The sequence below is a fragment of the Anthonomus grandis genome, chromosome 16, assembly GCF_022605725.1.
Source record: "Anthonomus grandis grandis chromosome 16, icAntGran1.3, whole genome shotgun sequence".
NCBI lineage: Eukaryota > Metazoa > Arthropoda > Insecta > Coleoptera > Curculionidae > Anthonomus > Anthonomus grandis.
Genome location: NC_065561.1, coordinates 12,115,070 through 12,127,439, shown reverse-complemented (window position 1 = coordinate 12,127,439; position 12,370 = coordinate 12,115,070). Strand labels below are relative to the sequence as shown.

Below are 12,370 nucleotides of genomic sequence, written 5' to 3'. Positions count from 1 at the left end.
GCTTTCTCATAATCTACAAAACATGCATATACATTGCAATGTATTGACATCCCTGCATCGCTGGAACAAAACCTGGATCGAAAATAGGGCCTCTCTAGCCCCTACAGGAATTCTAAAGCCAAATTGGATCTCAGATACTGTGAATTATCTTCTGGAATCTCTCTACATTTCCTAGCATTAGGCTTTTTGGGAAGGGTAACATTCAGATTTCAGCCCCATTTTGTAGGTATGATACCTGTATCATAGATCGCATTGAACACTTTGGCAAGCCAATTTAGATTCGACTAACTTTAAAATTTCAGCAAGAGTTCCATCGGGCCTCAAGGCCTTTAGATCTTTAGCATTTAATACCCATACCTCTAAGATTTGGGCACCATCTGTTTTATCACTATTGAGCGACACCGTTCTCACGTCATCAAACAGTTGTTTAAGATGCTTTTCCCAAGTATGCTTAATTTCCGACTTCTTTACTATAACTCGGCAAAGGTTATTCTTATATTAACTGTTTCCACAATTTCCTTTACCTTCTTGTGCAGATTAGTTTGACGTGACATCCGTCGATTTCCATATGCTTTTCCAGTTTCTCGTTTTCACTGCCTGTTCTGATTTTGGCTCTCATTTCTCTCAGTATGTTCATGTATTCTCTTGTTTTATTTTAAAACAATCTCCTTCTATCTATCAGTTCCAAGATCTCGTACGTTAACTAAAAATTTTTCATTTGTTTGTTAGCATCCAGCCACACAGATAGTAACAAGATTTTTAACGAATAAGAGTAATTTGAAGGAAAATTCATTAGAAGAAAACTAACCATCACGAATTAACAATAACAACTACATAATTCCTTTACGAAAATTGCAACTATTCGCGTTAGAATGGCGAGACTTCGAAAGGAAGAAAAATCACTCATTTAAATGAGTTCATTTTTGACGCCTTCTACTTTCGCAGAAAAAAACGGCAATAATTGTAATTTAGATGTACTCCCATAAGCCGCGACTAAAAAATTAACCAGATGTGATCATAAGTGATGATGAGATCATGTTCGAGGATCTTCCTTTTACTGAAAATTAATTTAATCAATTTGAATAATAAATTATTGACCAAGAACTTGTGACATTTGAATGAATCAGCAGATAAGGATCTGGAGGGTAAAGATGAAGAATCTCTGGGAATTAATCACCATATTCTAATCACATCCAATACACTTCAACAAATTCTTGACATTTAACAGTTTCTTCAATCGCAAAGTACAACACAATATATGTGTCATCTAGCCAAATTGGAATTATACATTAATAATAGCCATTTTACCAATTTATATGATTAAAACATATAAATATAATTTAAGAGATTAAGAAGTTACTGTTATTCCTCAATAAAAGTAATGAAGAAATTTTATCTTTCGGTTTATTTTATCTTTATACATTATTAATGTGCCCAGCCACCAGGCCGATGACACTCGACGATTTTGCTTTTGGTTGATGCAATTACTGGCCGACTTTGAGAATACGCTGCTGGCTAATTGATATATTTTTTTTTAAATAAAGAAAGAATCACTAAATTTGTGGTCAAGCAAGTAACTGATCTGAAAAATTCCCTTAAGCGAACAAATAAATTTAATCGAATTGTTTGGTTGTGTTAACAAATCTAAAATGCACCTTGAGTAACACTTTACTTAACGGATACTTAGCATTCTTATTTCTAGTTTTTTCTCTCAAATTACTGACGTAATCGTGGGCGTACAAAATGGCAAATGTTTCGTGATGTAAATTAGGATTACAAAACGTATGTAACGGGGCGCACGATCTATAATGCATTGCTACCTTGATAATTCGTAATTATTCAGACGTTTTAAATAATTCTTGACATTCTCGAGATCAGTACTTTGCATAGGCTGGGCGGAATTAATATGCAGCCAATCTATATCCATAATCTGTTCTAGCCAATCTTCAAAATCTCGACGACACCTATTCACAAATGAAGTCATTCTTTGCTTAACTGTGGTTAAGAAATCGGCATCGTATGGTTATATTTTTTTGCAACCTGTTTGTGAAAGATTCCATTTCGAAATCAAGAATAAGGATTGGTCTTTCAGCTCTCGTTATAATTATAATTGAGCGTGCCTTTTAAGGTGTATTAATAAGATATTGCAGTCTTTCTGTTCTAATCGTAAATATGACCCATTAGGGAGATACTGCAACGCATCTTATTGCATAATGTTAAAATAATATTATAGGATCACGATCTGATCACCTTAAAAAACGGTTCAACCTACATGCATAATAGCAATGAATTTTCGCTGGCATTTTACTAAATTAAATACATAATGATAACCTTAATATAACGTACCCATACGCCACTACTATACGTTATACCTACCTACAAATTACAATAACTGTTTAACAAATAATTCTTTTGTATTAAGCCGGTGTGTAAAAACGTTGTTACCTTGACAATTGACGCCGTTACATCACGATTTAAACGTTGGGCAATTTTGTTTCAATAAAAATAAAATATCAATTTATAACAATTCTATGTCAGGGACTAAACCTTTGTTAATTATTATTAAATCTTTTGCACGATGGGAACTTTTGTTTATATAAATGCTTGATAAGTGGAAAATTGAATGCTTCTATTATAATTATGCAACCGACGTTTTACAAGTTGTACGTTTTAAAAGCCCACTGTAATTATCTGTCAATTATCGTATTTATTAGATGTGAATGAGTTGCACTAGACTGCGACTTTATACAGGGTGTTAGTTAGGTAGATTCCAATTTTCACAAAACCATTTACTTCTACTGAGATTTAATGTATGCATATTTAAAACCGATTACAAGTCAATGTGTGACAACTGTAAAAGTGTAATAAGGCAAGCATTAATATGCAGATTTAAAATGAACTAGAAACAAAAGTGCTTTATAATATCGACTTCAGTGGAAGCAGTAGCTCATCTTAACATCAATATTTCCGGTGTAAATTTTATTTAATTACATGAATCCTGTATCCGTTGGATTCATTCTTTTGTGTTTTATAAACAAGGTACTTTAAATATCCTCAAAGAAAAACGTGTAAAGGATTTAAATTCGGTGTCCCAGGTGGCCATAACTGTGAACCAGCATGACCAATCCAGGTTTCGTTGTAAATAAAAAATGAAAAAATTAAATGGTGCCTACTTGTGAGACATTTTCTAATAATAATTATTTTAATGCAGTTATATTACTTATCAAAAAGGAATATGAATTTATTATGATCAATCGCGATTTCTATTATGAATGAAGCGAAAAAGATGGCAAAATATTAATTTTTTGGGATTATTAACTCACATACTGGATTATCTTAAAATGTTGATTTTCTTAAGTAGTTATGTTTTCTATAGACCAGGAATATTAATTTATATATAGAGAACTTGAATTCATGAACAAAAAAAATCCGTACATTTTAAGCTTAATTCTGAGTCTGACTAATGTTCTATTTAATTAATTTTTACTCTTTATTTAATTCTACATAAAAAATTTATAATACGCTATACGTCAAATATTGATGGTTTTTGAAATAGTTAATAAATAAGTATCTATGTAAATAAAATAACTCACCTACCTATTGAAGTAGTTATTGCACTTCTTACCTTAAAAGGTAATTAATGAAATGTTATTATATCAAAATGTCCCTCTCCTTCACAATAGATTTGGAAGGTGCTGGATCGGAAATGGCGGGTGACCGGGCTGGCCACCTGACTTAACACCGCTAGATTTTTTCTTGTGGGATATTTTAAGGGACAAGTTTACACTGAAGACCTAAGAAATTTGGAGGATTTAAAAAACAGGTCCTTGTAGAGCAATTTCGGAAGAAGTAATAAGAAGCGCCTGTACCACTAAGTTAATAAAAAGGTAGGAACTCTGTCAAACCGATAACGGTCAGCAGTTTGAACATCTACGATAAGTTTTTTTAAATTACCTATTCTAGTTTTATAATTGTTTTAATAGTAGATTGATTACGAATTAAATAATATCATCATAATAAGCAATTATCTCAAAAACCATCAATATTTGACGTATAATGTATTATACATTCTTTATGTAGAATTAAATGAATAAAAATTGGGTAAAATATGCAGCAGGGCGTTCCATTTAAAAAAAACTTACTTGACAATGAAAACTTTGTTTTTGAGACACACTGTACATTTACCAATACTGTCAATAATTTTAGTATTTTCAAACCAACACTTATCTTTTTTTTTTAAATCATATACAGGGGCGAACAAATCGAGTGTAAATAGAGTTGGGACACTCTATGTATTTTACCTTTTTGTCTTAAAATTACTTCAAGAAGCAACCTGGGCATGTATAATGATTGACTCTGTGTATTCTATATACACGGAAGAAAATTGCAAAAAAGCCACATCATAATATTAATAATAATTTATTAAATTTTTCTTGTAGTTTCCACTCTTCAACTGTCCGTTTCCAAATGATGAAAAAGATATTTATTAAAGAGTGTCAATATGGACTTCTGAGCTATTCTTTACAAATCTTAATCAACTTAGTCATAATAATCTCACAGCATAACCAAAGTTTACAGAATATATACATATAGCATATTCTGTAAACTTTGGCATAAATATCAAGGAATTATAAATATATTAGTTTAGGATTTGCACTCATTTAAATTATAAATTATAGTCTATAAACAACTCATTCATTCATTGATGTACTAGCCCCAGGGTACAGTTTGGAAAAAATTATTCATACCAATTTGATTCTGATTGGTTCTCCCAAAACAACCTAGTAATAGTAAAAATCATTGAAGTTCACAACTATTTGCCTTGGCCAGGCCCTAAATTTCAGATTATAAAATACAGACATGGCAAGTTTTATAGTGACTCTCCAAATGTATTTGATAAGATTTAAATCAGGTATACTATACAAGAGTCCCGATTCAGAAATATATTTTCAACAAATGTAGTTCAAAAAACTGCAAATTATGAATTTCTATACTATCAACACTCTTGGTCACAGAGCTTCTCAATCAGAGCGGCCATTCTAAGACATCCTTTCTCAAATTATAATTGAGCCAAATCTGTAGAATCCAAAAAAACATTCATCTGGTCATCATAAAATATTTTATTTAATCTTCAAGTAGTTATTCAGTCTTTCAACGTGAAGTCATTTCATACTTTTCCTCAGACAGTAGAAGTTTTCGTTCGAAACTTCAAACTTTTTATAAGAAGTTCATTTTTGATATGAGAGACCATTTTTCTTAAGGGTTAAATAAGTCTTATTTTTCTCTGATGCAATATGCAAATAAATTCAATTTTCTGGAAAAGACTTACTAAAATAACAATTTAAAAAAAAACTTTAAATGCCTCGAATAAATAACCTAATACAACTTTAATGCAATGCCTTCCATCCCATACCACTTAAAGTTAGATTACTTGAAGCGAAAACTTATAATGTCGAAACTAAACTTGAGCAAAGCCACATCTGTAAACTTCAACCATATAAACTTTTGAAGTTTGACATATAAAAATTAAAAACGTGATCGTTTATGTTTTTGTTGCAAATGCTAGAAAAAAACTATACTACAATTTGTCTATGGAGCGTATTCAAATGAAAATCAACATCAAATTCGAATCTTGTACATGCGCTCAAACTATTTCTAAGCTTTGCATATACTTAAACATGGGAGATTAGAATGAAAATGCAATTAACGTTTCAGATTTAAACGACGTTAATGTACACCTAGTAGGCGACTTCAATTAGCTGAAATAAAAACAATCTTGACAAGCTTGAAAGAAATGCCAAAGGCCTAAAGTGTCTGGAAGAAATAAGTAATTAGCTCAGTAATGAATTAATTGTTTTGACGTTAATGTAAAAAATACTAGTAACAAAACTGGAACAAAATCAATAAATAAAACCCAGAGTATCATCAAGAAAAAAAACATGACAACTCTCTCAGTGATGTGATGATGACTTCATTCAGTAATGCTAAAGTTTCAGAAATTTGGTCTAAAAAGTATGGTTGAATGTACAGGTACAAAGTTGTCCGTTTAAATACAAATTAAAGGTTTAATTTCACTGATTGCGTATATTAGAACTAGGATACCAGAAAGAAACTTAAAAATTCAACCATGGTTTTCCTGCTCGACCACAAAATCGAATATTTTTAACATTTGCATGAATTTTGAACGTCAAAGAACCTTGGATCAAGGTTAGGGTTTTATTTAAATCGGTGATTGCGAAATGTTCGATTTTTTTGTGGGCAGGCCAAATATACTATAGCGGGGCCCGCTCGATCTAAAAATATCAAGGTTATTAGTCTAATATTATGTTGGGTACTTTGAAAAAGCGCATTGTGTACACGTGAACGTGAGTTAGTTAGCCCATTACTTTCTCACTTATTTTGGCACCTATATTAATGGTATATATTCACTTGAGAAAGGAATAAATCGCTCCGCATTAATCAGACTTCAAAACTTAATCATAGGGGCTTTAGGAATTCACCCAATTTACACCCTTAAATGCAGAGGGGATGAAAACAGGTATTGTACTAAAGGGACAACATACAGGTATGGAAATATGAAGTGTGTAGCGACACGTAAAAAATAAAGACAGGTTCATTCCTTGTGAGATAATCAACATATAGAGAGGTGATGTCACAAGGGAGGAAACAATAAGAAATTTAAAAAACAACATGACTGTCCGGTCTTGAAGAATATAAGCACACGATCATCTGAGGCTTGTCATTAAATATTCTGGGAATATTGGCTGGTCATAAGGGTGTTTTTAAAGAGGTGACGCTGATTATTTTTAAAATTATGTGGGAATGTAAGGGAGATAAACTGGATTGTATGGTAATCTTAATCTCTGAGAATTCCGTTATCTATTCGAAATAAAAGTGTACTTGGGTTTTCCTTAGTTACAATTATTACAAAATATAAAACAATGTCTAAATATTTTTCACTTAAAATATTCCATTGACGCCACAATTTTATGAGATAATTTATATCAATGAACAATGGAATCAATATAGTGTGACAGACAAATGGCCCCATAAACCTTATTATTCAATATACAGCCTAATGGCAATTTGTCAGGTCATATCTAGAAAAAAATCCTTTTTTATTCTATGTATGATGAAACATTTAAACTATTTACACATAATGATTAAAAATGATGCAATATTAAATGTTTTTTGTTTCATTCAACAGAATATAGTCATTCAAGTAGGATGAAAATTGAACTGTGTACTATACAAATATTATACGTCAGAGAGGATACGCGTATTGCCTCCGAACGTCACTTCCTATCTAATAACACTAATGCAAGGTCAAACCGTATTTTCTTTCAAATATTGATTGTTAGTTTAGAATCTCTTTATAGGATTCAATTAATAATGGATCTTATCTTTAAAAAGATGATTATTATCACCATTGTCGATCAAATCTTTAGGTTCCAAATATCACAAAAATTGTTTCAGTTTCTGCACTTCTACCACACTGAATTTTTTCCTTTAGAAATGAAAACTAGCAGTCAATTTTATTAATTTTTTAAAATTTGATATGAGAATGAACTAGCCAGACATCCCATTCACCACATGGCTCAAGACTGACAATTGTAGTATTAATGTAATAAGTAACAAATTATGCATAAATAATATTCTTACAACTCAGCGTGTAGGTACTTACCTTACAAACTAGCTCCTGCTTGCTTTTAACATCGACACAACGATACAAAGAGCTACCGACGACTTGTTCAAACAGCTGATACTTATCCGCTATCAGTGCACTGTCTACGTTCTCGTTATCACAGTGTTGCCCGGTTATCACAGACGACGCGTGTTGTGGACCACCTCCACCGCCGTTTTTATTAACGTCATTAATTGGCGTACGCGGCGGGGCGCGCATATCACAGTTATTAGGGATTCGGATTCTCCTTATCACAGTGTCGGCGAGCGGTGAGGACGCGATATCACCGCGTCCCGCCGTGATAACTGACGCAGAATCACTACCCGTTGACTTCTCGACGTCCTGCAGTCTTGATACCGATGCGTCCTGCACATTCGACATTGTGATAAGGGTACACGCGGCTGTGATATGTTTATTATCGGATATGTTGATCCGTGGGATTACTGTGATGGAACGGTAATCTGACGGGAAATAATGGGTAATAGTCAACTTGGGTTATGGAGTTCCTGAAACAGAAAGAGGAAATGATGAGTCACCTTTTGTTCGGAATGTTATATTTTGCTTAAATTTTCCTAATATATTATTTATTTTTGCGCAATATATAACAATTATGAGTAATTATTTGCAGACAATATTTATGGAATTTTACTTGTAAATGATTAATAAACAACAAAGAGTCAATTAAAATCTGTTTTTATCTTGTTATTGTTTTTTGTACTTTTGGCATTCCATCTACTAATCAATTTTGGTACTACTAAACTGTTTACCCTCAATCCAAGTTTAGGTTAATTTCCATACAGTTCATGAACATGTAGTAGAGAATATGTATCCAACCTACTTAATCTAATCCTAAAACCAATAAGGTAATCAAAAACCTGCTAAGGGTTTTCATGATTCTGCAAAGTTTTCAGCTTATTTTAGTCCTTATCATATTTTAATTATATTCTATTTTACCATGAAAACCCTACAAATATAAAAGAGCAAAAGTCATTGTCGATCTTCAATCATCCAAGCACCAAATGTAATAGTATGGCAAAATGTAATTGAGAATTTTATAACAACCCTGGATTCGTCATGCCATTGAATGGACTGTAATACACCTGAGCGCTCGCCATCATCTTCGCTTCACACAGATTACTATGAATCAATCTTTATCGAAATTGGAATTAAAATAGAAGCTTTGGTAAAATGTTAATGTATTGTGGTAACAATGTGCTACTGTATCAGTGATACTTAAAAATATCTTTTTGTGAGATAGGCAAACTAATTTAAAGGGAATTGCCTAGCAGAAAGGTTCTCAATAATTTATAATAATCAATCAATAATTTATATTGTTTTGACAATCACGATACAGCACAAAAAAAATGGAGTGACTCAAAAAATATAACACCAATGCACCCTCAAATAAAGGGAAAAGGATAAAAATAATACATGCATGCTCAGAAAGTGACTTTGTTTTAAACTGTGTACTACTTTCAGCTAAAAATATAGCAGATTCTTCCCTGGATTACCACCAAGACATTGACTCACAACTTTTAGAAAGTTGGTTTGAATATCGGCTTCTTAAATAAATTCAGAAAAATAGTGTTATTGTTATGGATAGGGCTAGTTAGGTACTACAGTCGTCAAGTTGTCAAGTTACCTTGTTCTAATAGTACTAAAGCAAATTCATAATTTTATCTGTATTTTTTATGTCACCTGCAAGAAAAAAATTTTCGTATATGTTTTTGAACTGTTTGTAATATATTTTAGAGTCTGATGATGGCAAGAACACTGGCCGAAATGCATAACTCCTGAAATTAGAGGATTAGCATTTTCTTTGTGGAGAAAAGGGAAGTCTTTACATAGGTATCAAACTTGATTAGTACACCTCAAATATTAATTTGACGAAATTCTTGTGAAAAATCACTGTTTTTTATCCATATTATCCAATCGCTGTTTTTGTACTAAATATTTATATATATAATTAAATCAAATTTAAATAAACAAACTGTATTATTAGATTGTTAACGATAAGGCTAGTTACCATAGTGGTCAAGCAGTCAAGCTACCTTGTTCTAATAGTACTAAAGCAAAAATTTTAAATTACATGGTGGACAATAACATACATTTCAAAAAGACAAAAGAAAAACTTCAAGAAGTAGTAACAGCTTTTAAAATAAATATAGGATGTGTGTGAACAAGTCTCAATGGTACAGTGTTATGTCTACCTTGTCCAGGGTACTGGGCTATTAAGTTTTTTAATGTATTACCAAATATGACTAGGGTTTTACCAAATAAAGATTTTAAGCAAAGGGTGTAGCATTATCTAATAAACAATGCAATCTATTTTTTTGATGAGTATCTTAATTCAGATTGTTAACATGTTGTAAGTGCCATTATTCTTAATCATTTTGTTCCTTTTGTTTTTAGTGCTTTTGTTTTAGTATGTATCTTACATGAAAAATATTGTTTGTAATTGTTTTAACGAACCCTTTTAAGTAGTTTCTATTCAATTATTATTATTTTATCTTTTTTGATGTATGTAAACTATATATGTGATAACATAAAAATAAATTATTGAGTATTACGTATATTATTGTGTTTTTAATCCCATTGAACATATATGGCATTAAGTAAAATCAAATATTCAAAGAAATAATACTTCCCCAAAATTAAATACATCTGTTGTGGAATTAATTAATAAAAAGTGTGGTAAATAATATATCCACAATTGAGAAAACCCCATACCTACAATATGTTTTAAGCCTAGAAAATTGTTATGTGTCTATAAATAACAATGTTCAGCCCTCAATAATAAATTTAGACAATGATAGTGACAGTGAAATAGAATTAAATTTAGAGGTATTAAACAGTGTTTGAGTTTATAAGAAATAGTTGTATTTTGTATTCTATATTATGCTTTTATTTTATTATTAATTTTATATACTTTTATAAATCAATATTATTTAACTATCTCTCTTCACTAGTTTTGCCTTACCTTGGAGAGCAAAATAATATAGATGTGTGCATTTTGGTACTACCTTATTTATTATTTGGTACCTACTTCTCAAATAAAAAACTATTCTTTATTTAATTATTAAGCTTCATTTACAATCATTTTCAAGTGGACCCTGTTCCCTTTATCACCTCTTAAAAACCTTGGACCTTACACAATGGGGCTTAAGGGTCTAATTATTGTTTTATGGAGTCAAGGGTATATCTTTGAGTGAACTAGGTATAAATGTATTTTTTAATTTTGTAATAATAATTTGTATATTTTTATTTTGTTTGGGATAGTAGGTATGATGTGTATATATAGATTTATAGATTGTAAGTTTGTAATAGTCTGAAAAAAGTATTTTCCAAATATTCCTGGTATACAAGAATAATTCTTATTTTACATTTCAATTAACCTTGTATAAAAGTGATGTCACATATGTCACAGTGATGTCACAGAATGATATCACTCTTATTAGGTATATGCAAATCTATTCTGTAAACTTTGGTATATGTATGTATGCAATATTTTTTTAACACTGTGCATAATATCTTGAGTTAGGTGTCCTAAATTCCATCAAACTCAACCCATCTCAGCCAGGATTTTAGATTCTGGGAATATATTTTATAAATCATTACAGGAATGTCTAATTAGAGAAACATTTATGATTTTAAGACTCTTTGAATTATAGGTGTAGACAAAAAACAGAATGTACCTAGACAATCAAATTGGTATAAATCAAACCCTAGCTAAGTACTGTAAACCCTTATTCAAACAGATTATAAAAAAGTAATTTTAAGTATTATTACAGGTAGCTTTACAGGCTTAATAGTATGAATAATACTCAATACCTGTATACATATAAAAGCGTCCTTTTGTAAGATTAAAAAGGGAGAAGTCAACCTTCAAAAAAAAAACCTGCTACCTACCATTACCCGAAAACTTACACCTACCACCTTGGCAACAAGTCGAAAAAAAAACCTTCGAAAAAGTTGCAACATTATTGCATTTTTGCGTTATTGAAAAGGTCAAAAAAAGAACTCATTATTGGTGACATTGCGTACAACACACTCACCTTGAAATCTTATTTGGTCGGAGCCGCTGGCGCGAAAATAATCCAAAATAGTTATCCTATAAGTTGCAAGAGTCTCCCGAGCAACACAATTTACCACTAAAATCACAATAATCGGCAGTCTGTAGAACTGTAAGAGCGCGCGATTTCAAAATGTTTAAAACTAACAACAAAGCACAGCCATGGACACTGAAAGATGTTTACGATGATGACTATAAATAAAAAGAACGGCCACACTCCGCGAGTCGCATGGTCCTTCTGAACACCGATAGATCGTCGACGAACTGTTTACTGTAGTAGACGGATAAACTTGGTTGGGGACGCCGGCAATGTTGCCGTAATTTCGACTACATAAGGTATTTGACTACCTAAGTTCCAATTTGTCAGGTAGTAAAGAAAATAATAATTAACCGGTAGTGGGGTTGGATTCTTATTTCTTGATTTATGAGCAGATGATACTAATATTTTATTGAGGAGTGATAGTATTCCCAAACTATTAGAAGATTGTAACCTTCTGCCTAGTAGGGTAATGTTGTATAAGAGTACGCACTTAGTGAAAACTCTAAAATAATTTCTCAGTTTTAGGCGAAGTGTAAATTTTATAATATATAGCAATCACAGTCCAACATGTTTT

General features: G+C 31.5%; 1 protein-coding gene across 1 annotated transcript in view; it reads right to left on the bottom strand.

Moving 5' to 3' along the window:
• LOC126745450 (tribbles homolog 2) overlaps positions 1 to 12,017 on the bottom strand; it is a 76,117-nt gene extending 64,100 nt beyond the window's left edge. Inside the window, exons 1-2 of the mRNA XM_050453298.1 lie at positions 11,740 to 12,017; positions 7,685 to 8,190 (exon numbers count right to left, since the gene is read on the bottom strand). Coding sequence (XP_050309255.1) covers positions 7,685 to 8,065 — 381 coding nt within the window. The 5' untranslated portion in view covers positions 8,066 to 8,190; positions 11,740 to 12,017. The remainder of the gene's footprint in view (positions 1 to 7,684; positions 8,191 to 11,739) is intronic.
• Positions 12,018 to 12,370: the final 353 nt, after the last annotated feature.